Source organism: Mustelus asterias, chromosome 1, assembly GCF_964213995.1.
Source record: "Mustelus asterias chromosome 1, sMusAst1.hap1.1, whole genome shotgun sequence".
Taxonomy (NCBI): Eukaryota; Metazoa; Chordata; class Chondrichthyes; order Carcharhiniformes; family Triakidae; genus Mustelus; species Mustelus asterias.
Genome location: NC_135801.1, coordinates 27,609,145 through 27,636,057, shown reverse-complemented (window position 1 = coordinate 27,636,057; position 26,913 = coordinate 27,609,145). Strand labels below are relative to the sequence as shown.

Below are 26,913 nucleotides of genomic sequence, written 5' to 3'. Positions count from 1 at the left end.
GTGATTCCAGTGACAGCCCTTCCCTCCCTAGGAAACTCATTAGAGACGGGACAACATCGGGAAGCCAGAGAGATTTTCCACTAATTTCCCATCCCCCCCCGCACCACTTCCACAGGGCAGGACAAATTCTCCCCATTCTTTCCTACCTTCCAGCCAATCACTTGTACATACCCAGCATCTCCACCACCTTGAATTTAATTTGTCGTCTTTTTTGGAAACTTTTGTCAAATCCCTCCTGGAAATCACAGTACTCATGTTATAGAGTTTGCCTTGGCCTGCTTTGGCTGGAGAGATTGTCCAGGCAGGGATCTTCCCCTTCTGAATCCATTCTGATGGCTGATGATGATGAAATTGTGGGACAGATTACTGCTCAGGTTTGCCTTTGCAATCAATTCACTGCTTCATTGTGGTCACGCTAACTCATCTTTTCGATTAAAAATGAATAAGAAGGCACCTCACACCTTCCCAACATTTTTGCTGTTAAAAAAACATATCTCTTTATCGAACTTTATTTATTGCTTTCTTCACTAATCTGTAGACGGTGACGTGTTGAATGGCAGAGCAGGCTCGAGGGGCCAGATGGCCTACTCCTGCTCCTAATTCTTATGTTCTTATTGAGGTGTTTGCTCCGTGACTTGTAGCTTCCCTCCACTGTCTTATCCAAATGATGATTCCACATGTGGATCCAGACCATGGGGCAGGACTTTCGCGTCCTGCCAAAGTCAGTGGACATTTGAACGGCTCACCGCATTTTACAGACTTGCCCCCACTGCGACGGGGCTGTGAAATTCCACCCCACGAGTGTCAACGTAACTATTCGACTCTGGAGCACGTCACAGCTTTATTCTCAACCAGCATCTGCATTTGTAAACATTAGGGCACAAGTTAACACAGAGTAAGGAATATGACTGAAATTGCTTTCCCTCTCGAGCTCAGGGACATTGAGGTTATTTGTAGCATCTAGGCTCTGCCTCACTTGAGGTCGGCTGACTGAACAGACATTCAAATTTGAATCTGGGGTCTTTGATCCGCGTGACTGAGTACCACACCAAGTGTTGCAGCCCTGAACCAATAAACATGATAAGAGTTTTAACAACACCAGGTTAAAACTCTCACTGTGTTTACCCCAGTCCAACGCCGGCATCTCCACACCAATAAACATGTGTCAGAGGGATTAGCAGGGTAAACACGTGGGGTTAGGTCTTGGGTGGGATTGTTGTCAGTGCAGGCTCGATGGGCTGAATGGCCTCTTTCTGCACTGTCGGGATTCTATGAAGTTCAATTTATGACTTTAAGAGAGTGGATGATTTTGAGAGGAGAACAAGGAAAAGCTTCAGTGATTGAGAAGATCATAAGAATGAGGAGATTGTTTCGATGTTTCTAACTGCTGAGTTTTGGATCATTGCTTTGCTACGTCTGGTATCATAGAATCATAGAATCCTACAGTGCAGAAGGAGGCCATCTAGTCTGCACCGACTACACTCCCAATAGCTGAGGCATCTTTCAAAGGAAGAGCTGATGAATATTTGAAGTGGAGGAAGGTACAGGGATATGGACAGATTGTCTACACTAATTGACTGTGAGTTTTGAGTTTGCTGCTCGTACCTGACAACAGGTCAGTGTCGTTGCTATGACATCCTGGAAATCCACTGGAGGGGGTGCAGGGGAGATCCACCAGGGTGCTGCCTGGGATGGAACATTTTAAGTCATAAAGAGAGGTTGTGTAGGCTTGGGTTGTTTTCGTTGGAGTAGAGAAGACTGAGGAGTGACCTGATCAAGGTGTACAAGATTATGAGAGACATGGACAGAATGGATAGGGAGCAGCTGTTCCCCTTAGTTGAAGGGTCAGTCACGAGGGGACGTGGGTTCAAGGTGAGGGGCAGAAGGTTTAAGGGGCATGTGAGGAAAAATATTTTTACCCAGAGGGTGGTGACAGTCTGGAATGCGCTGCCTGGCACGGTGGTAGAGGCGGATTACCTCACATCCTTGTCGTAACATTCAGGGCTATGGGCCAAGCACTGGCAGATGGGATTAGTGAGAGTTCAGGTGTTTCTAATGTGTCGGTGCAGACTCAATGGGCCGAAGGGCCTCTTCTGTGCTGTATGATTCTATGGTTCTATGAATGCTTGAGGCGAAGGAGGAGCTGGTGTTGTACGACCCTGGGGTATCAGCTCACAGGGGTAAGGAATGCTTGTGTTATTTTGGTGAGTCCCCAGGCCACAAATTACAGCGTCGTTCCCCTTTTCCAAGTGGAGGCAAGACAAGTCCAAAGATGTGCAGGTTAGGTGGATTCGCCATGCTAAATTGACCTTTAGTGTCAGGAGCATTAGCAGGGTAAATACGTGGGGTTACGGGGATAGGGCCTTGGTGGGATTTTTGCTGTTGCAGACATGATGGGCTGAATGGCCTCCTTCTGCACTGCAAGGATTCTCAGTTTTTCTTTGAATACAGCGCCCAGTCACGCGCTGCACTTTATAGAGTTATCCGTCCGTAAGCAGTACTTAATTCAACCCTAATGTGGTGCTTAAAAAAATCTTTTTAGGAACCTGCATTCAAAGTCTTTGTTTGTGATTTGGGGGTGGAGTGAAGGAGGGTGGCAGCAGCAGTAATTGTTAAATAATGGCTATGCAGAATGACAGTAGCACAGAGTGTTCGAGCTCTGAACACTGTCGGCAGATGGTTTACTATTGTGATTCCCCACTAAGTAAATTTCCAATCTTAGCTATGTGGGGTGGGAGGGGGAAGTACAGGATGTCAAGCATAGATCAAATCGTTCCTTGTAGAAGAAGGAGAGATTAGGGGTGTCAGTCACTGCAAAGTGGTCTTACAAACTGCCACATAGGGCTTGCTCCCACTCAGACAGGGGCCAGCATGTGCCACAGTGATAGAAGTGGCAGGGGTGGAGAAAATAAGGTTAGCTTCAGACGCTATAGAAACATAGAAACTAGAGGCAGGAGTAGGCCATCCAGCCCTTCGAGCCTGCTCCACCATTCATTTTGATCATGGCTAATCATCAAATTCAATATCCTGATCCCGTCTTCCCCCTTGATCCCTTTAGCCCCAAGAGCTATATCTAATTTCTTCTCGAAATCAGACAACATTTTGGCCTCAATTCCATTCTATGGTAGTGAATTCCACACATTCGCCACTCTCCGGGTGAAGAAATTTCTCCTCACCTCAGTTCTAAAAGGTTTACCCCTTATCCTCAAACTATGATCCCTAGTTCTGGACTCTCTGACCATTGAGAATATTCTTTCTGAATCTACCCTGTCTAACCCTGTTAGTATTTTATAAGTTTCTTTGAGATCCCCCCTCACTCTTCTAAACTCCAGTGAATATATTCCTAACCAACTTAGTCTCTCCTCATATGACAGACCTGCCATTCCAGGAATCAGCCTAGTAAACCTTCTCTGTACTCCCTCTAGCTCAAGGACAACCTTCCTCAGATAAGGAGACCAAAACTGGTGTGGTCTCACCAACGCCCCACACAATTGCAGTAAAACAGTATACTCAAATCCTCTTGCTATGAAGGCCAACCGTGGCAAGAGAATAGAGCTAAAGTTCCAAGTCTGGATCCAGACTCAAAACGTTGGCTCTATTCTCTCTCCACAGATGCTGTCAGACCTGCTGAAATTGTCCAGTCTTTTCAGTTTTTGCTTCAGATTCCAGCATCTGCGTATTTTGCTTTCAGCTTGGATCTTGTTCCCTGTTGCCACCCTGTGGTGTCTGCTGCAAAGTGTGAGGTGTTCATTAAGGTGTGATGCAAGGAAAGGCGTGACTGACATTTGCAAGTAAAATTGCACACTGAAACTCCCATTCTAGACTCGTGTGAAGAAATTCCACTCAGCCAAGTGACTGCACATACTTCAAGCACAGTCTAGGTTTTAATGGAACTGAACTCACAATGTGGAATACCTGACACTATGTTACAATCAGATAAGATGACAAAATAGTCTGATCACAGACTAAATATTATCTAATCATGGTTAGTTGCAATGTAATAAAATTCAACCTCTTTCTCATTACAGGTACAGCCCAGGAGTTGGCAGCTGCACGCAACCAGGCTCTGCAGAATGCAAGAAGTCCTCGAATGATGGCACAGAATCCAGGCATGTTGCAGATGACACCAGTCCAGAATTCTGGCACGATACCTGCCACCACCGGACAGTCAGAGATTGGCATGGTGCCCTACAGTAATGCCCAGAGCAGCCAACAAGGAATGTACAGTATGAGCCCAGGCATGAACCAAATTCTTCAACATTCAAACCAAAGTAACGTGAGCATGGCACGTAACGTTAGCCAGATGCAGAAACAGCCTATTGCAGGACAAGGGGTTGGAATGGTACCTGGTTATGGACAAAACCTACTTGGAAACCCTGTGTTAGCCCAACAACAACAGCAAGTAAAGGGACCAGGAGGGCAGCCGATGCCCAAGGCTCAAGCTCAAAGGCTACAGCTAATTGGAAACTCTGGCACGCCAGCTCAGAGCTGGCAGCAACACAGTTTGCCGAGCTTGCCCAACAGAACTCAGGCTAACAGCGAGTTAAGTCCGTTCAACAACAAATCAGCTTATCCAATGCAGCCTGGTCAAACCAAGATGGCCAAGCAACATTTTCCCCAGGCAATGGGTCAGCCGGTTGTTGAGACTGCTGGTACAGTTGGAGGACAAATGATGTCTCATTTTGCAGGACACCCAAGGACCAACCAGCCTAGACAAATAGTTATGTCCGGTATGACCCAGACAATCCACAATATGACCGGTTTCAATCAGGCCACAGGCCAACAGTTGACAGCAGGGTGCTACACACAAAGCAACCCAGGTCAAGGGTATCACGCAAGAACCACAAGTCAGGACATGTCCTTTAATTACGTCAGCCAATCAGGGGCTGGTTCCTTCTCTAATTTATCAGATGGCGGAGATCTAATGGACTCTCTAATCAAAAGTGGATCGACGGAAGGCTGGATGCAAGAGTTTGATGAAATATTTGGTAACCAGCAGTAGATTGGGTGCAAATGAGTTTTTAATTATTAAAATGCTGTTAAATTAAGGCTTCCTCTAAATAAAAGTGTTTAGGGACCAAGTAAAGTAGGCCTAGTTTTGTAGTTGCACTGCCGTTGCATTACGGTGCTGATGTACATGTAGATGTGATACAAACTGTAATGGTTTCATGTAAATAGGTTTTTATATAAGTCCAAATATAAGGCTTACCATTGGGTCTACTTCCTGTAAAGAATGGCTCTTAGTTTAACAGAACATTGAAGTATTTTTATTTCATTTTACAGTTTTCAATTCATCAAGAAAGCAATGATATTGCACTTCAGACAATGTCTTATTAATTATTTGTACTGTAAACTCTAAACAGATGTGTTCATTGAATACAATTTTTTTCTAGATTTCATTTTTACTCTGTATCTTAAGCAGTGCTTGGAACCTGAGCTCAATTCTTTTTAAATCTGTACAGAATCCTCAACTGTGTAAAAGTGTGATGTTGAATAAGTTTTTTTTTTGCGGGGGAGGGGAAAGGTGTTGGGAGGTTGGGGAGAATGTTATGTCAATGAATTATGAGATCTTATTAAAAAAGAATTTTAATGTGAACTTGCTTGCGCTAGTGAAGCTTTCGTTTTTTTTTCCCCCAGAGAATCTTTCTAGTAGACAATAGCACAAGGATTCAGGCTTGCACGATGCTATATACTTACACAGGATCCTTCCTGGCCATTTGCCCCCTGCTCCTGTTCTTGCTCCCGAGTCTTACCCTGTTGGAAAAGCCTGTGATTCTCAGATGAGAATAGGATCTGAGCAGTGGTGCCTCAGACGGTTCTGCTGCCACTCACTGCTGGAGTTCACAGAGATAGGCCGCTTAGCTATTATTGGGATAGCCACTCAGTGCCTTCAGGAGGGGAGCGGGAGGCGGGGAATGAGGGAGTGGAATTTGAGAGAGAAAATAATGGGACTCTTGGGGAGGGTGATCCTCCCATCACACTGCACTAAATGTTTAGCGCAGCGGGCCGGGAGAATCGCGCGTCGGCCGATTCGCGGGATTCCCACGAGTGTTCACACCACGCTTGCGTCTCCCAGGCCCAGATTTCTGGCGGTTATCTGTGCAATGGGCCTAGCATTTAAATAGTATTTTACATGCTATTTAAATGCTATTAGTGGGTCCGGGACTGAATTCTCCAGACCCGCTATCATCTCCCACCCTGCCAGGAGTATTTCACTTCAGCAGGGTTCAGACTAGCTCCCTACTAAGGGGGAACGAGCGGCCTGACCCCGCTGGAGTGAAGGGGGGGCAATCGGAGCCATCCAGGGGTCCAGCCGTGGGGGGGTGCCCCCAAAGCATGGACAACCTGGCAGTGCCAGTTTGTGCCCCCTGGCACTGCTTAAGGGGCAAAGTGCCCATGCCTGGGGGCACCTTGGCACTGCCCACCGGGCTTGGGGCAGTGCCAAGGGGGTGGGGCCTATTGAAGACAGGGCTTTGGGGCAGGGGCCTGCTGGGAGAATTCGGTGGGGGTAGGGGGTCCCGCTGCCACTCTGCATTAGGATCCGGTCGTGGCTGGAGGGTGGCCGGTGATCGGGGCGGCCTGGGGGGTAGAGGGTCTGCCGGGGAGGGGGGTGCCTGCCTGCAGGGGGGGGATCGTCACTGCTGGGGAGCGGCGGAGGGGGAGGTGCTAGAGATCCCGGCAGGTCCTCTACCCCCCAGGCCGCCCCGATGGGAGGGGGGCAACACTGCAGGGGTCTCAGGCCAGCCAGCGATCGAGCTGGCCAGCAAACCAGAGGCTCACACTTCTGGTTTCAGGCTGGCTTCAGCCTCTCCAGCGGGACTAGCCCCGCCCCCTGAAATGTAATGATATTCACACTGATGGCCTCTGCATTGCATAATGTGTGGGAGATTCTAGTGTGAACACCCACTGAAAAAACCAACGTGAATTACTCCAGTTTTTCTGCGAGTTTGACATTTAGAACTTTTTGGGAGAATCTCCCCCTTGGCTCCTGGTCTGGCATGCCTCAATTTTAAAACTCTCATCCTTGTTGCGAAAGATTACTTGCCTTTCCGCTCCCTATCTCTTCCAGCCCTTTGGGATCTCTGCAGTTCTCCAATGATGGCTTCTTGAGCATTCCTGATTCTAATCGCTCCGTCATAGGTGGCCATACTTTAAACTGTCAGAATCCCTTCCCTAATCCCCTCTGCCACTCCCCTTCTTTAAAAATTAACTCCTGGGCTAAGTTTTTGAGCATGTGTCTTAATACATACTCGTCATGTGGGCCAATATTTGTTCGATGGCGCTCCTATGAAGCACTTTGGGACATTCTACAACATTAAAGGAATTATAAAAATGCAAGTTGTTTTTGTAAATATCAACTCTGTTACCAATTTCAGCGTGGTCAGTCTTAACTATTAATTCATTTAGGTAGTGTTGGAATGTTTAGGTTCGACGTGTTCCTGACATTGTTGTAAACATGAATCTGATTTTTCTAAGTGGTATTCATTGGCATCCAGCGTTGGTGTGGACCAAAGTGTGTGAAAAGTACGTTGTAATGTGAAAACTTAAGGTGGTTAGGTCACATCGGACAATGTTCATCCAGTTTAATCCAATCTTCATCCAAGCATGTATTTAAACCTGTGTTGGTGGCCATCGCACTATATAGAGAGGCTGAAAGGGTGGGGATTTTCAATACATAAGTAATGTAATTCTTACAGTACATGTGACAATAATAACTCAAATCAAATCAAATTTGATCTCAGTGTACCCGAACAGGCGCCGGAACGTGCCAACTGGGGGATTTTCACAGTAACTTCATTGCAGTGTTAATGTAAGCCTACTTGTGACACTAATAAATAAACTTTAAAACAAAAAAGCAGATGGAGGTAGAGCTGAATCTTGTGCTGAATGACAGGCCAAGGTAGGGGATACTGAATTTAGAAAACTGCTGAGGGGGGGAGTTTTCCAGTCCCGCCCACCATGGGAATCGTAGCAGGCGGAGAGCGGACCATGCAAATGTCCATTGATCTCGAGCCAGGTTCGGGGGGATTTTCTGGTTTTGGGGCGAGCGTGGTTGGAAAAATCCCACCTTGATGTGTTTTCAGCACCGTCATAGCTGAGGATTAGAGTAGCACAAATCTTTGTGTGGGGTATATCTTTATTGGTAACCTCCTTTTGCTTACAGTCCAAATCTAGATATCCTATTCCATGAATTTCAGCAATTGCAGCAAAGGAAATGGGTATTAGTTTGAAATGAAAATGCCAACTCTTTATACCAGCCCTACTGGGAATAATATTTGCAGATAAATTAATAAGGTTAATATTAATTTACTTATCAGAAAAATAGGTGGCTGTAAAAACTGAAAAGAGCTTTAAAAGGTTATAAACTAGAATCGTTTGTTTTCATTTGTTGTTGCACTTGGTGATAGGTCGAGTGTTGCTTTTAACATGCTGGAATCAGGCGAATGGGGGCAGCAACTAACCGGATTCAACAAGGAAGGGAGAGGGGAAACTCCAGCAAAGGAGCAGGATCACGGGTCAAGAGTCAACACAATTGAGATGCAGCAGAGGGAACCTGGGGCCCATGGAATCACAGCCTTCAGAGGAGGAAAAGAAACTATGTTAAAATTATTTGTCATTGGAAGATGAGAATTTTGCCAGACTAAAATGTTAACCTAGTGCTAGTAGTTGAAAAGAGTAAAATGGAGTTACGTTCGACATGCAATGGGTTAACCAGCTGCAGGGGAAGGTATGGCATAGGGTAAATCCCACCAGTGCATTGCGCTCCGCTGGGCTGGAGATATATTTTACCACGAAGACAAACAGCGCCTCCCACCCTTCTCCTTCCCAAAAGGGAGAGACGAAGAAATCCACAAATGTCCCCTGAATTTCCAATCGGCTGCAATAGTGCAAGTCAGGGAGCTATAATTTGGAGTGGATTCTGGATGCACCGGATCTCTGCCACATGTGAAATAGAGTCCAAATGCCAGAGGGTTGGAATTGTCCATCACCCTTTCTTCCCTATGTCAAAGTATTGCTTTGAAGCGAGGGAGATAATTCCATGGCATTCTGTGAGGGGGGGAATTACATGGCATTCTGTGATGGAGATCCCATGGCATTCTACCCAATGCACCAACAAGGCCGTGTTCTGACATAAGTCTGAGATTTGGCCTTCATAACGTTCGCAAAACATTACTGATTTCTATAATCCGTCCCTAAGAGGGTTAATTGCCATTGCCATAAAATGTGCAAATTTATTGCTGTATTGTTAGGGATGTTTACTTTGGAAATAAGGTTTTGAATGGGTTGGATGGGCAAAGGAATGTGGGAGTACAAATACACAAATCACTAAAAGTTGTGGCGCAGGTCAATAAAGCTGTAAAAACAGTCAGTACTGGGGTTTAGAGGGACTGATCTGAAAATAAAGAAGTTATGTTCGATTTGTATCAAACCTTGGTTGGACCACCCTCAGAGCACTGTTTACAGTTCTGGTTGCCATATTATAGAAAGGATTTAGAGTCACTGGGGAGGATGAGAAAAAGATTTATAAGGATGATATTAGAACTGTAAGGTTTATCTATTAGGGAAGGATGAACAGACTGGGACCTGAATTTTGTGCACACTGTGTGTGTACGATTGGTGGGCTTGAAAGCAAGGATCTGTTCCCAGCTGTGATCATAAACGGAACACAATTGAGGGCCGGTCAGCATGAAACACACCCTAGCATTGTGCATCGCTACCGGAGGGGCCAGGAGTGTGTCAGGGTCAGGTTCAATGGGGACATGGAGGAGGCTTTAAATGCACCAGAGGCCATTCCCTGAAGGCTGCCGGGATTTGCAAAGGACCCAGAGGGAGCAATTTTGTGAAGAAGTGCAGGATTTGAAATTTGAAGTTATCATAGCCTCAGCACCTCCTGGACATGCCAGGCAGAAGGGCAATGCCACGACCCCCATCACGCCCTGGTTCTCAGATAAGTACCTGTGCACACTCGTGGAGTCGGTCAGTGCCAGGCATGAGATGCTAATGCCATAGGATGACAAGAGGAGGCCAGCACACCTGACGAAGAAGGCATGGACAGAGGTTGCGGTACAGGTGAGCCGGCATGATATGCATTGCACCCAGACCCAGTGCCTTGAGGGGTGGCTGTTATTCGTGGCACTCGGGGGTGTAAGATGCAGTGTGCTAAATGGCTTGCGTTGACAACATGGAGGATCAGTCATGCTATTCTGATGGGTACCTCAACCTGGTTTCCCACAGGAAGGGGGGTGTGGGGGGTGGTAGTGAGGTTGCTATGATGTTGCAGGTAAAAGGTAAACAAATGAATGCACTTTTGTCCGTACAGGATAAGAGAAGCCACAATGCTGTGGAGCGCAGATGAACAGGTGGTGGGGTGGCCAGCCTGGTAATACAGAGCAGTTTTGAGATGGATGCCCCTGAGTTAGAGTATGAGTATGGAGGAAAATCCACAGGCCACAGAGAGGCAGGGGTCTCAGAGGAAGGTAGGAGTCCAGTGGACAGGTGAAAGACTGACAGAGTGTGTAAGAAATGTAAGGTCGTGCCATCTCCAATGAGAGGTTCAAAGCACGAGTACGCATCGCTCATCCAATCACATTGGGGCCGATTTTACCAAATCGGCTCTAAGTGCCAGGTGCAGTCGTTAATCAGACCCGCGCCCGGCAGTCGCGCTCCAGCGCCCCCATACGCCTTTTTTTGGCGCGGGTCCAGTGGGCGGGGCCTAGCGCATTTGCATCTGTCGGAGCCCTGAACTGCGCATGCACAGCTCGGAGCCGACAGCACTCAGCGCGCCCGAGCGCGAAAGTCAAAGGTAGCGCTGACAGCACTGCTGTCTGCGCTGCCTTTGACTTTCCCTGGTGGGGGGGTGGGGGCGGGGGGGGGGGTTGTGACGTCTCTTCCCTGGGGGGGGGGGGGGGGGGATAGGGGGGGATCTGACATCATCTCTTCCCTGAGGGGGGGTGGTAGGGGGGTGATGTGACATCTCTTCCCTGAGGGGGGGGGGCAGGGGGGGGGAATGTGATGTCTCTTGCCTGAGGGGGGGGGGGGGGGGGTGGGGGGGATGTGACATCTCTTCCCTGAGGGGGTATGGGGTAGGTGGGGGATCTGATGTCTCTTTCCTGAGGGGGGGGTGAGGGGGGATGTGACATCTCCGCCCCACCCCCCAGGGGCAGAGACGTCATATCCCCCCTCCCTCCCCCCCAGGGAAGAGATGTCACATCCCCCCCCCCCCATCCCCCCCCCCCCATCCCCCCCCCATCCCCCCTCCCCATCCCCCCCCCTACCCCCTCCCCCCCCCCTCCCCCCCCTCCCCCCCTCCCCCCTCCCCCCCTCCCCCAAGTGAAGAGACATCATCCTACCCATCAGGACCCCCGGAGCAAGTCCAGGATCCAGGATCGCAAGATGCTTTCGACAGACACCAGCGATCAAGGTAGGTCGGGGGCCCGGGGGGTCCGATCCCGGAGGGGGTGGGGGGGGCTGCTGGCGGGGTCTGCGAACCAAGGTGGTCCGATCGGGGGTGGGGGGGGGGGGGGGCGGGGCTGCCGGGGTGGTTCGCGGGGGCGGTCCGCGAAGGGTGGTCGGGGGCGATTCGGCGGTTCAGTTGCTGAGTTGAAGCCCTATCGGACTTGAATCGGGCCCATTGTCTCAGTGAGACAATTGACCATGGTGTCAACAAACCACCTTCCATGCACAGTCACTGACTTCCTATTGTCTTCCTCCCTCAGATATGCCATCCTCAAGACCCCGAGTACTGTCCATGAACACCCAAGGAGGAACCATGGACAGATCCACCTGGGTCACACCCTCTCTCCACACCAAGCACCAGCTCAGATACAAATATATAAATGAGCAATAGGTTGTTGGCTCTGTTGGTATTGCACAGTGTGGAGGGCACTACACACTGACATGGTGAGCTGGCGGAGGCAGGGAGTGCCCCACAGTGCCAACAGTCAGGAGGACTCCTGGAGACCAGGACTGTGCTGAGTCCCAGGCAGATGATGAGCCTGTGATGTTGTCTATCAGGCAGTTCAATTTTGTGTTCAATTTGTGTCGCCAGTACAAAAATATAAAGATTTCATTTTGTGTCATGGCCTGATTGTGCTTTCCACATCCCCGATATGCTCAGCGAGAGAGTGATAGACGGGAGCGGCTTTCAACTTCATCTCTGTGATTGTTAATTGACATTTGGTCACTGGATGGCTTCATCAAGAATGTTTAGTCAGGATGGGGTCCACCTTGCCCTCACATCAGGGAAAGCCATGCCTTGAATGCCTAACTGAAGGAATAGAGAAGCAAGGCCTCCTCCGTCTCCCAGCAAGCCCCTCACTTCTGCAGCCACGTCCTCACCCTGACCTTCCTCCAACCCCTCATCAGAGTCACTGTCTGGGCCTGTGGAGCTGCATTGCTGTCTTCATCTTCCAATGGATCCCCATTGACGGAGTCAGATTGTGTGTTGCCCTCTGCTCAATGACAATACGTGAGACATGCTCTGGAGAGTATTGCAGTGCTCTCCCTGATTGGTCCAGACATCAGAGCCTCATCTTCATCAGCCTAATGATTCCTCTCAATTACTGCCCGTGTGGAGGCATAGTTTTGATTGTACCCCTGCTCTGTTTCTGTCCTTGGGTATCTGAGTGGCATCACCTTTTTAGGGGATATCCTTTGTCCCCCAAGAGCTGACCATCCAAGGGGAAGCCATGAACGGCCTTGGCACCTGAGGTGTTGCAAGATGTATCCATCATGGGGAACCACCAATGTACCTGACACAAACCTGCAAAATCTGTGTCTTGCAAATAGACGTCATAGAGGTTCACAGCATGAAAACAGGCCCTTCGGCCCAACTTGTCCATGCCTCCCTTTTATTTTAAACCTCTAAGCTAATCCAAATTGCCTGTATTTCGCCCATATCCCTCTATACCCTCGTACCCATGTAACTATCTGAATGCTTTTTAAAAGACAAAATTGTACCCGCCTCTACTACTACCTAGGGATATGGGGGTAGGGCCTCGGTGGGATTGTGGTTGGTGCAGACTCGATGGGCCAAATGGCTCCTTTCTGCACTGTAGGGTTTCAATGATTCTATACCTCTGGCAGCTTGTTCCAGACACTCACCATCCTCTGTGTGAAAAAATTGCCCCTCTGAACACTTTTGTATCTCTCCCCTCTCACCTTAAACCTATGCCCTCTAGTTTTAGACTCCCCTACCTTTGGGAAAAGATATTGACTATCTAGCTGATCTGTGCCCCTCATTATTTTATAGACCTCTATAAGATCACCCCTCAGTCTCCTACGCTCCAGAGAAAAAAGTCTCAGTCTATCCAGCCTCTCCTTATAACTCAATCCACCAAGTCCCGGTAGCATCCTAGTAAATCTTTTCTGCACTCTTTCTATTTAATAGTATCCTTTCTATAATAGGGTGACCAGAATTCCACACAGTATTCCAAGTGTGGCCTTACCAATGTCTTGTACAACTTCAACAAGACATCCCAACTCCTGTATTCAATGTTCTGATCGATGAAACCAAGCATGCCAAATGCCTTCTTCACCACTCTGTCCACTTGTGACTCCACTTTCAAGGAGCTATGAACATGTACCCCTAGATCTCTTTGTTCTGTAACTCTCCCCAATGCCCTACCATTAACTGAGTAAGTCCTGCGCTGGTTCAATCTACCAAAATGCATCACCGCGCATTTGTCTAAATTAAACTCCATCTGCCATTCGTCAGCCCACTGGCCCAATTGATCAAGATCCCGTTGCAATCGGAAATAACTTTCTTTACTGTCCACTGTGCCATCAATCTTAGTGTCATCTGCAAACTTACTAACCATGCCTCCGATATTCTCATCCAAATCATTAATATAAATGACAAATAATAGTGGATCCAGCACTGATCCCTGAGGCACACCGCTGGTCACAGGCCTCCAGTTTGAAAAACAACTCTCTACAACCACCCTCTGGCTTCTGTCAAGAAGGCCGCTCGACAATCACCAGGCAAGAGTGTTCTCTTCCTGTTGGGGAACACTTCAGCGGTCACGGCATTCGGCCTCTGATCTTCGGGTAAGCGTTCTCCAAGGCGGCCTTCATGACACACGACAGCGCAGAGTCGCTGAGCAGAAACTGATAGCCAAGTCCCGCACACGAGGACAGCCTCAACCGGGATCTTGGGTTCATGTCACACCATCTGTAACCCCCATGACTTGCCTGTTCTTGCTCTCGAGGGAGTGCAGCGAAGGTTTACCAGTCTGATTCCGGGGATGGCGGAACTGATGTATGAGGAGAGATTGACGAGATTAGGATTGTTTTTGCTGGAGTTCAGATGAATGAGGGGGGATCTCATAGAGACTTATAAAATTCTAACAGGACTTGACAGGGTAGATGCAGGGAGGATGTTCCCGATGGTGGGGGAGTCCAGAACCAGGGGTCACAGTCTGAGGATTCGGGGTAGACCATATAAGACAGAGATGAGGAGACATTTCTTCACCCAAATAGTGGTGGGTCTGTGGAATTCATTACCACAGGAAGTAGTTGATGCCAAAACATTGAATGTATTCAAGGCGCAGATAGATATAGCACTTGGAGCGAATGGGATCAAAGGTTATGGGGAGAAAGCAGGATTAGGCTATTGAGTTGGACAGTCAGCCATGATCATGATGAATAGCAGAGCACGCTGGAAAGGCCAAATGGCCTCATCCTGCTCCTATCTTCTATATTTCTATTTCCTTCCTTAAAGGACATTAGTGAACCAGATGGGTCTTTTTGATAGTCGATTATGGTTTCATGGTCATCAGTTTCTTAATTCCAGATATGGAGTTTTAGGGGAAAGAAAATTCCAGGCTTCCTTTACCCTGTGTGAATAACTGCTTCATGACTTTGCTCGTGAATAACCTGGCTCTAATCATGAGATCGTGTCCTGTGCTGCCTCATCACCTTCTGGAGTAATTCTGTTGCTATAAATTGGTGGGCGGATGCTGTCTTCAATCGACATGATAATTTCAGGACCAGGATTTATTGGACCAATGAGTTTGACACACAATTTAAAATGCCAATTTGCTCTGCATAACATGCACCTTTTGTTGAGCCCACTGTAATAACAGGGAGGGTAAACATTGTTACTTGGGACTGATTCCAATTCCAATTCTCTTCCTGCACCTCAGTGATGCACGCAGGCAGATTTTTGTTTGTTTCCATAGCTAGTTATTGCTGGGACAGGTCATTAGTCTGTCGCCAGAGGCTTATAGCTTGAGGGGCGCCACTCCACATCAAACATGGCTGAATAGGAGTCTCTCCCACTCTTACCGCCAGCCATTGGCATGTTGGAAGGATTTTGCAGGTTGACACTCAAGCAGTTTGGCCATATTATGAACGTACCATCCCTGGCCATCAAGTCTTGGGGTGGAACTCGAATCCAGAGCCTCTGGTTCAGAATCAGGGATGCTGTCCACTGCATTACTGCAACCGACTCTACAATGGAGAGACCAAATGCAGACTAGGAGACCTTTGGTCCGTCCACAGTCAGGACACACACCTTCCTGTCACTGGCCATTTCAACACACCATCTTGCTGTCATGTCTACATGTCCATTCTTGGTCTGCTGCAATGTTCCAGTTGTTAGGGACCAGATCAGAAACTCCAAGGTATATTATGAAGTTAGTCTAAACCCCAGCTTTCTCTGATTTTAGCATGGTGCGAGCATCAGGTGTTCTGCTCCAAGGGTGTTTCGATTGACCCACTGGGTAGATTTTATTTTTAAATTTTTTTTTAAAAAGTCAAAATATAATAAAAAGAATTAGCATAACTTTTACCAATTGCAGTACTTAAACTTGATAAGTTATGATTCTTAACAGCTAGCTATCTCTAGAGTTCCAATTTAAGCTTAATCCCCACAGACGTACATCCCTATTAAAAATCAGTAAGCACAACAAAACCATATAGGTTCACGTCGATGCTAGATTTCCAGCCTTTTAACCCTCTGGACAGAGATACAGAAAGACATCTGTCTTCTGACTCTCATACATCTGCCTCCAGAGAAAGATCTATCCTTAAAAGCAGAACTTCAGAGAAGGAGATATTCTGGCAGTTCCCAGTCTCCAAATCCAGAGGAAGGCAGAGACACACAGAGAGCTATCTCTAACAATTCCCAGCAGCATCTGTCCAATCTGTGTAAGCTTAGTCCTGCCCAGTCATATGATTTTTCCTGTCAATCAACCTAATCAAGCCCCACTCTGAAAACCCCAGGGGAAAACACTAAAATAACAGAACCGCATTAGCCCAGATTAAAACAAACACTTTAACAATTAGGATCAATTATGCCTCTGCAGTACCAACATGGGCTGTCGGTAAAAGACAAAGCAACACCAGGGGAATAGAACTGACTGCTAACAATATCCTGCACAAGGAACATGACACAAATACATTTCTTAAAGGCACAGAATTGTCACACAATGAAGCCCAATGCCTCATCTTCCGATTAGCCTTCCGGATTTAACATTGAGTTCAACAACTTCAGACTGTGAACTCTCTCCTCCACCTTCACCCCACTTTTATTTCAATCAATTTATTTTCATTTCTTCCATTGATCCCCCTATTTAATCTTGCTTTCCAACTTTTTTTCCTTTACCACCATCTCCCCTCCCCCAACCCCACGAGGGCCATCTTTTACCTGTTTCTTTGACACGCTTCTTACCTTTGTTCTGCCGTTAACACATTCTGATCTCTTACTGTGCCGCGATCAGCACCTTCCTTAGCCATCATCACCACCATTTAAATTCCTTTGTCTTTTTGACCATGACATCTTTGTCAATCTCTCCCTAGCCTTCAATTTACGCTGGCCCTCTACCAACCCCTACTGCTCCACCCCAGCTCCACCACCCCCACCCACACAACAGTATAAATTTCATCCTATTTCCAGTTCTTTTCGGTTCTGACAAAGATTCACCCAGACTTGAAAGGTCAGTTCTGTTCTCTCTCCAAAGGTACTGTCAAACCTACTGAAGTTTTCCAGCATTTTCTGTTTTTGAACCTATAGATGGCTTGACAGCATCTAGGACAAAGCAGCCCACTTGATTGGCACCACATCCACTCCCTCCACTGTCAATGCTCAGTAGCAGCAGTGTGTACTATCTACAAGATGCACTGCTGCAATTCAGCAAAGATCCTTAGACAGCACCTTCCAAACCCATGACCAATTCCGTCTAGAAGGACAAAGGCAGCAGACACATGAGAACACCACCACCTGCAAGTTCTCCTCCAAGCCACTCACCATCCTGACTTGAAAATATATCGCCATTCCTTCACAGTCACTGGGTCAAAACCCTGGAATTCCCTCCCTAACGGCATTGTGGGTCAACCCACAGCATGTGGACTGCAGCGATTCAAGAAGGCAGCTCACCACCACCTTCTCAAGGGTAACTAGGGATGGGCAATAATGCTGGCCAGCCAGCGACGCCCATGTCCCACGAATGAATTTTTAAAAGTTACCATCTTGAACTACACACACAGTAAGAATGACCACATGAGAGATATTGGAAGAGTGCCGTACCAGGATTGAGCGAACACAAAATTGAATTTATAGTTGTAACTAATCCATATAACCCATGACCCTGGTGACATCACCATGATTTTAGCCCCAATATTCAAAGTTAATTATTATAAAACAATTTTTCAAGTAAGGCAAATTCATTCAGTAAATGTCTTTACTTCAAAATGCCAGGATTAAGATTGAACAAATATCCTCACTGTGGAATATCAGGAAAACTACAATAAAGTCATTGACAAAAACACAGTTTAAGATGTCATTTCCTATTAGCTCATTTCAAAATAATTCTCACAACCATTGGTTCATTCCAACACACACATACACACACACACACACACGTGTGTGGTTACTTGTAAACTTCAAAAATCAAAATCATGTACTGTGCGTGGGTTGATCAGGAACATCACACCACCACGGCGGCACTGCTGCCTCACAGCACCAGGGACCCGGGTTCAATTCCTGCCTTAGGTCACTGTCTGTGTGGAGTCTGCACATTCTCCCTGTGTCTGCATGGGTTTCCTCTGGGTGCTCCGGATTCCTTCCACAGTCCAAAGATGTGTGGGTTAGGTTGATTGGCCATGATAAATCGACCCTAATGTTCGGGGGATTAGCAGGGTAAATGATGGTTACGGGAATAGGGCTTGGGTGGGATTGTGGTCGGTGCAGACTTGATGGGCCAAATGGCCTCCTTATGTACTGTAGGGATTCTATGATCCCGTGGCCTGGCAGAGGAAGATCTGCACAGCAGCACCTGACCCCGGGAGAGGAGGAACAAAGCAACCACTAACCCAGCAGAGAAGCAAATTAACAGCAGCTCCTGACCCCAGCAGAGAAAGAACCATCACATTGCGAACTCTCACAGGACAGCACATTAGTGTATGACCCAGGAGAAAGAACTCTCCAGCAGAAGCCAGCATCTTCACAAGTGGAGGGAAATCTATGTATCTTTAAAGAGTATAATTCTACCAATTGAATCTACAGAGAAACCATTTTGATTCTTCTGCTTCCATTTAGGGGAGAAAAGGTTTGATATGAAACACCACTTGAAGAAAACTTGATTTGATTTGATTTATTATTGTCACAGATATTGGGATACAGTGGAAAGTATTGTTTAGTTTAAGTTTATGTTTTATTGTCACAGGTAGGCTTACATTAACACTGCAATGAAGTTACTGTGAAAATCCCCTAGTCGCCACACTCCGGCGCCTGTTTGGGTACACTGAGGGAGAATTTAGCATGGCCAATGCACCTAACCAGCACGTCTTTTGGACTGTGGGAGGAAACTGGACCACCCGGAGGAAACCCACGTAGACACGGGGAGAACATACAATCTCCGCACAGACAGTGACCCAAACCAGGAATCGAACCCGAGTCCCTGGCGCTCTGTGGCAGCAGAGCCAACTACTGTGCCACCATACCATGCTGCACAGACAAAGCATACCATTTGTAGAGTACAGAGGCTGGAGTGTGGCAACAAGTGGATTTTCGCAGTAACTTCACTGCAGTGTCAATGTAAGCCTACTCGTGACACTAATAAATAAACTTTAAACGACATCGGGGAGAAGGAAAGGAGAGGGGGCAGAATATAGTGTTACATTCATAGCTAGGGTGTAGAGAAAGATCAGCTTAATATATGGTAGGTTAATTCAAAAGTCTGATGGCAGGAGGGAAGAAGCTGTTCTCGAGTCGGTTGGTACGTGACCTCAGACTCTTGTACCTTTTTCCCGGCGGAAGAAGGTGGAAAAGAGAATGTTTGGGGTGTGTGGGATCCTTGATTTTGCTGGCTTCTTTTCTGAGGCACTGGTCCCAAGTTAGATTGAGCAGTCACAAGAATAGGGGTACCTCTAACCTACAACTGGATTCTAATCCTTGTCACTCTTTAACATTACAATTTTCAAAAGCAGTTTTCATATTATTTCTATAAACCCATAAAAATCCCGCTGAATCTCTGGATTGGTGATTGATTCACAGACTATTAGAATTTGTAACATGCCATACATTTCAAATATTACAGACAACTTGAAAGGTCTTTAAGTCAAGTTCTTACAGAGACTCTGACTTCAGAAAATTATTACTGGCTTCAGATGAGAAAGTCAATGCTAAAATCTGTCATTTTAGGTTTAATGCTTGGAAAAGCTACATGAGAATAAAAGGGAAAGATCGTTCAAACAAGCTTCCTGGTGAGTAGATACAGGATGGAAGGGATGAGCTGTATTGGAAAATTCACATCAAATGAAGAAACTGAATTATTCAGCAAGTGTAAGATTTCTTCTGAACACCACCCACAATATATGGACGTGTACACACTACCCACAGCATATGGATGTGTACACACTACCCACAGTATATGGATGTGTACACACTACCCACAGTATATGGATGTGTACACACTACCCACAGTATATGGATGTGTACACGCTACCCACAGTATATGGATGTGTACACATTACCCACAGCAAATGGATGTGTATACACTATCCACAGTATATGGACGTGTACACACTACCCACAGTAGATGGACGTGTACACACTATCCACAGTATATAGACGTGCACACACTATCCACAGTATATAGACGTGTACACACTACCCACAGTATATAGACGTGCACACACTATCCACAGTATATAGACGTGCATACACTACCCACAGTATATAGACGTGTACGCACTACCCACAGTATATGGACGAGTACACACTACTCGCAGTATGGACGTGCACACACTATCCACAGTATTTAGATGTGCATACACTACCCACAGTATATGGACGTGTACAACCTTCCCACAGTATATAGATGTGTACACACTACCCACAGTATATGGACGTGTACACACTACTCACAGTATATAGACGTGCACACACTATCCACAGTATATAGACATGCATACACTACCCACAGTATGTAGATGTGCACACAATACCCACAGTATATGGACGTATACACATTACCCGCAGTATATGGACATGTACACACTACTCATAGTATATAGACGTGCACACAGTATCCACAGTATATAGACGTGCATACACTACCCCCAGTATATGGACGTGTACACATTACCCACAGTATGTGGACGTGTACATACTACACACAGTATATAGATGGGCACATACTACACACACTATTTAGACGTGCACACATTACCTGCAGTATATGGATGAGTACACACTACCCACAGTAGTCACTAAATATTGGAGTCACATTCAACAGGGTACTCTCATCTGGACAGAATAACTGGCGGCTCAGTGATAGTATTCTCTTTGAGCCCCACTCCTGGTGAGTGGAGACGTAAGCACGAGCTCTGAATGGTTGACGTCCAATGGGGATACTTGCATCTGATGGTGCAGGGTGCCGCACTAAGATATTTAGCCTTTAGAAAGTCCCCTCCAGGTAAAAAAAGACACAGGAAGAAGGGAATAGGAAGCCTCTCCAGTTACTCTTCCTTGGTATGTAACTCTCATATGAGACTTGCTTTAGGACTTGCCATAACACAGAACACAACAAATGGACTCAAGGTATCAGACCCCACCTATAAACTCGGCAACATTGATGGTGCAAATTGTGTGCAACAGTGAGTAAATATTTGGATTGGAAAATTTTAAGAGATGATGAATTCGGCTCCATGTTCTGGGGATAATAATTTAGATATTGATACTAACAGAGTCTATTTGGACAGCTAATATTTTAATGCATTAAGTTGATGCTAATTTACCTGAACACATCAAAAATGCAACTAACAAAAAATAGATACAAAGTAAAGCCGTGTATCTTGCATGCAGTGCATTGCAATGAATTTTCAAAAAAAAACTCAGGTGACATTAAATAAGTGAACTTATTTTAAAAATGCTGATTTTATTTAACCATGTTGAAGTCACATTTATAAAATCACAGAGCATCATGCAATAACATCTTCAGATTAATCATATTTAAAGCATATCCATTACATTTTTTGATCAACTGTTCGAACATTATGGAAACAATTTGCTGATCTTTTTAATCAGGTTGATATCAAAGTATTTGTCAATCAGGCAGTTTGCGGTCCCAAGGAAACTCAGAATGAACAGTATGAACAGCATCGCTAGGCCAATTTTAAATCCAGGAATCCTGAAAACAGAAACATACATGTTAAAAAAGATCATAAAATCACCCAATTACAATTTACTTTAAAATATGCTTGATGTATCAATGTCCATGCTTTCCTCTTCCTACTCACAATGGCTCAGGAGGATGTTTATCATTTAAAGCTTAAAGTTTATTTACTGGTTGATGCGCGATTAATTCACTCGAGATGCTCGATCGTACTCGGGAAATAAAGGCTTTTATTAGCAAGAAGAATAGAGCATACTGCTTAACAATACAATCCTAGACTAAAGGGTCACTAGGAAGTGCAGTGACCTTTATACTCCTATAGGAAGGCGGAGCCAACCGGAGTGTACCACAGAACAATACCAACAGGTAGAACACCCCAACCCTAACCCCAACAGCAAGCAGAGTAACATATGTTCAAGTACCCATAGTGATAACCATCTATGGTTCAGCACTCATAGTGGTAACCATCTATGGTTCACCACATTCACCTCTCCTTTAAAAACAAAGGCCGGTGGGGCAAAGAAAAGTATGAACTGTCCATATATTCACAATGTCAGTCGTATCGGAGGTCCGCACCATCTCCGCGACCTCCGCAGCACTGGCGGTAGCGCCGGTTCTGGTGACCGTGGTGACCCTCTCTCCAAGGTGGTGTCCAGTGACTCCTCCAGTTCCTCACGGACGGGTGGACCTCGAGGTGGCGACAATCTCCTGGACTCAGGCAAGCTGTACACGGGAGTAAGAGGATTAAGTGGCGGTCCCGATTCTGCCCACGCCGTATCAGGAGGGGAGAGAATGGGCAAAGGAACCCTAACCAGGGGTGCGGGAGCGGCGGGGGTTTCCAGGTCCCCTGCAGGCGCCAGATCTCGGATAGAGACCGTGTCCTCTCGCCCGTCAGGATATGCTATATAGGCATATTGAGGGTTGGCGTGGAGGAGGTGGGCCTGTTCAACCAAAGGGTCGGACTTGCGGGTCCTAACATGCCACCGCAGGAGGACAGGTCTTGAGTACGTCAACCAAGACGGCAGTGAGGTCCCAGAGAAAGACTTCCTAGGGAAGGTAAACATCCGCTCATGTGGGGTAGCGTTGCTTGCCGTACACAGGAGGGACTGGATGGAATGGAGCGCATCAGAAAGTACCTCTTGCCAACGGGAGACTGGAAGACCCCTAGACCTTAACGCCAGTAAGACAGCCTTCCAGACTGTAGCGTTTTCTCTTTCGACCTGCCCGTTACCCCTGGGGTTGTAACTCGTAGTCCTACTTGAGGCAATTCCTTTAGAGAGCAGGTATTGCCTCAAGTCGTCGCTCATAAACGACGAAACCCTATCACTGTGGATATAACTGGGGTAACCGAACAGGGTAAAAAGATCCCACAGGGCTTTGATGACCGTGGCAGCTGACATGTCAGAACAGGGAATGGCAAAAGGGAATCGGGAGTACTCATCAACCACGTCATCGGAAGTACACATTCCGATCTGTCGAAGGAAGGGGGCCCTTGAAATCAACACTCAGTCATTCAAAAGGGCGAGTGGCCTTAATGAGGTGTGCCCTGTCAGGTCGGTAGAAGTGCGGCTTGCATTCAGCACATACCTGGCAGCTTCGAGTTATCGACCTGACATCCTCAATGGAGTAGGGCAGGTTCCGGGCCTTTACAAAATGGAAGAGCCGAGTGATCCCCGGATGGCAGAGATCATTGTGGAGGGCCTGTAGCCAGTCCTCCTGCACACTGGCACATGTTCCACGCGACAGGGCATCTGAGGGCTCATTGAGCTTCCCCGGACGATACATGATATCATAGTTGTAGGTGGAGAGTTCGATTCTCCACCTCAAGATTTTATCGTTCTTGATTTTTCCCCTCAACGTGTTATTGAACATGAATGCCACGGACCTCTGGTCCGTGAGCAGGGTAAACCGTTTTCCCGCCAAATAATGGCGCCAATGCCGTACGGCCTCCACAATGGCCTGAGCCTCTTTTTCCACAGAGGAGTGCCGAATTTCAGGGCCTTGGAGGGTGCGAGAGAAAAAGGCGACGGGCCTGCCCGCCTGGTTAAGTGTGGCAGCCAGGGCGAAATCAGATGCATCACTCTCCACCTGCCAGGGGATGGACTCATCGACAGCGTGCATCGTAGCTTTCGCGATGTCAGCTTTTATCCCTTCAAAGGCTAAGCGAGCCTCTGCTGCCAGGGGAAAAGAGGTAGATTTTATGAGCGGACGGGCTTTGTCCGCATAATTGGGAACCCACTGTGCGTAATACGAGAAGAAGCCTAAGCATCTCCTCAGTGCTTTGACGCTAGTGGGTAGGAGAAGTTCAAGGAGGGGACGCATACGGTCTGGATCGGGGCCGAGGACCCCGTTTTCCACCACGTATCCGAGTATTGCTAGGCGGCGCTTGCTGAACACACACTTCTCCCTGTTATAGGTCAGATTCAGGCGAGACGCAGTGCGTAAAAACTTCAGGAGGTTGGCGTTGTGGTCCTGCTGATCATGGCCGCAGATAGTGACGTTGTCCAGGTATGGGAAGGTAGCCCGTAGCCCGTTTTGGTCCACCATTCGGTCCATCTCACGCTGGAAAACCGAGACTCCATTAGTGACACCAAAAGGGACCCTTAAGAAGTGGTAAAGACGGCCATCCGTCTCAAAGGCCGTGTATTTCCGGTCCTCTGGGCGAATGGGGAGCTGGCGGTAGGCTGACTTCAAGTCGATGGTGGAGAACACCCGGTACTGCGCAATCTGGTTGACCATGTCAGATATGCGCGGGAGAGGGTACGCGTCCAGCTGCGTGTACCTATTAATGGTCTGACTATAGTCTATGACCATCCGGGTCTTGTCTCCAGTCTTGACCACCACGACTTGTGCTCTCCATGGGCTAGTGCTAGGTTGGATGATCCCTTCCCTGAGGAGCCGCTGAACCTCGGATCGAATAAAGATCCGATCCTCAGCGCTGTAACGCCTGCTCTTAGTTGCGATGGGTTTGCAGCCTGGCACGAGATTTGCAAATAAAGAAGGTGGGGTAATTTTGAGGGTCGAGAGACTGCATGAGGAGCGTGCTGGGCAATTTGGAGGCTGCTGTTCTCCCACTGAAAGTGGAGGGAGTGGCCCATCATACTGCAGGATCACACTCTTCAGGTGGACCATAGAGTCTAGCCCCAGGAGTACCGGAGCGCAAAGGTGTGGTAACATGAGGAGCCTGAAGTTCTCATAAACTGTGCCCCGCACCGTTAGAGTTACCACGCAGCTCCCAAGAACGGTAACAGATCGGGACCTCGGCGCCATAGAGATTGTCTGCCTGACAGTTTGCACGCAGAGAGCGCACCGTTTCACGGTATCGGGATGAATGAAACTCTCCGTGCTCCCGCTGTCAAACAGACAATGTGTCAGGCGTCCGTTTACCTCTATGTCCATCATGGACTTGTCGAGTCTGTGAGGCTTTGCCTGGTCCAGGATGATTGATGCCACTGTTGGATGCCGGGTGCAACTGCAGGCAGCTGAGGTGATCGATGATGAGGACCCCTGCTGGTTGTCTGCGGCCGGTGCTGACCAAAATGGCTGCGCCCACGGATCGCACGTGGCTGATGGCGTTGAAAGTGGCGGCACTCGCAGGTTGCACATGTCTCGCGTCGTCATCCTCAGGAATGGCGGCGCCCGTGGCTCACACGTGTTCGAAGACATCGACGAAGCTGGAGACGAGGAGCCAGATCCTGGGGAGTCACACGCAGCACTGCTTGGCTTCAAAGGTGGTTTCGCTCGGCACACTTTAGCATAGTGCCCTTTCTTCCCACAATCGGAGCAAAATACCATCCTGGCCGGACATCGCTGACGAGGGTACTTCGCCAATCCACAGAAATAGCACCGTGGGCCTCCTGGAGCTGCCGCCACCGTCAGGTCCGAGGTTGAAAGCACGATCGCGCAGTTCCTCGGAGCCGCTGGGTAGAGTTGAGTCGGTGGCTGTGCTTGCCACGATGTTCCCACATGGTCGGTGGGGTATGTTTCAAGACTTCTGGAGGCCGTTTCCATCGTATCAGCCAATTCCACCGTCTTAGCTAGGTCCAAACTACCTTGCTCTAGCAGCCGCAGGCGAATATAGGATGAGCCGATTCCCGCCACAAACACATCTCGGATCAGATCATTAGTGTACTGGGTGGCCGACACTGGCTTGCAATTACAGGCTCTGGCTAGCTGCTGAAGTTCGCGCAGGTACTGTGCCGTCGTTTCGCCGGGCTGCCGCCGTCGAGTGGCTAGTAGGTGACGAGCATGAATCTCGTTTGGCGGTTTATGGTACAGCTTCTTGAGTAATTCGATGGCCTCTTTGTAGTCTTGTGGATCACGGATTGTAGCATACACAGTGTCGCTTACCCTTGCGTGGAGGACCCGCAATCTGTCGGCGTCAGTTTGGACTGCTGTTGAGGCGTTGATATAATCCTGAAAACACTTCAACCAATGGTCGAAAGTGTTCGACGCTCCAGCGGCACGCGGATCTAAGGTAAGTCGATCTGGTTTTAACATTTGCTCCATGGTGTTTTTTTTTTAACCAAAATTGTTGCTAATAAAATTGATGCGCGATTAATTCACTCGAGATGCTCGATCGTACTCGGGAAATAAAGGCTTTTTATTAGCAACAAGAATAGAGCGTACTGCTTAACAATACAATCCTAGACTAAAGGGTCACTAGGAAGTGCAGTGACCTTTATACTCCTATAGGAAGGCGGAGCCAACCGGAGTGTACCACAGAACAATACCAACAGGTGGAACACCCCAACCCTAACCCCAACAGCAAGCAGAGTAACATATGTACAAGTACCCATAGTGATAACCATCTATGGTTCACCACACTGGTGTCACAAGTAAGCTTACATTACCACTGCAATTAAATTACTTTGAAAATGCCCCAGTCGCCACACTCCAGCGCCTGTCCGGGTACACTGAGGGAGCATTTAGCATGGCCAATGCACCTAACCAGCACATCATTTTGGACTGTGGGAGGAAACCCACGTAGACACAGGAAGACTCCACACAGATGGTGACCCAAGCCAGGAATCGAACGGAGGTCCCTGGTGCTGTGAGGCACCAGTGCTAACTACTGTGCCACCATGCCGCCCCCATTTATTGTAGTCTAAGTTGTTAGTGATTAGCACAGCTGCCTCTTCTTGCCAGGGACCCAGGTTCGATTGCGGCCTAGGATGATTGCCTCTTGTGGAGTTTGCACGCTCTCCCAGTGTTTGCGTGGGTTTACTCCAGGTGCTCTGGTCAGCTCCCACAATCCAAAGATGTGCAGGTTAGATGGATTGGTCATGGTAAA

The 26,913-nt window shown here is 47.6% G+C and overlaps 2 protein-coding genes across 2 annotated transcripts in view; one reads left to right on the top strand and one right to left on the bottom strand.

Moving 5' to 3' along the window:
• Window positions 1-5,594, top strand: part of maml3 (mastermind-like transcriptional coactivator 3) — a 496,690-nt gene extending 491,096 nt beyond the window's left edge. The window contains exon 5 of the mRNA XM_078210581.1: window positions 4,029-5,594. Within this exon, the coding sequence (XP_078066707.1) occupies window positions 4,029-5,002 (974 nt within the window). The 3' untranslated portion in view covers window positions 5,003-5,594. The remainder of the gene's footprint in view (window positions 1-4,028) is intronic.
• Window positions 5,595-21,354: 15,760 nt separating this feature from the next.
• mgst2 (microsomal glutathione S-transferase 2) overlaps window positions 21,355-26,913 on the bottom strand; it is a 49,299-nt gene continuing 43,740 nt past the window's right edge. Inside the window, exon 5 of the mRNA XM_078241744.1 lies at window positions 21,355-21,635. Within this exon, the coding sequence (XP_078097870.1) occupies window positions 21,500-21,635 (136 nt within the window). The 3' untranslated portion in view covers window positions 21,355-21,499. The remainder of the gene's footprint in view (window positions 21,636-26,913) is intronic.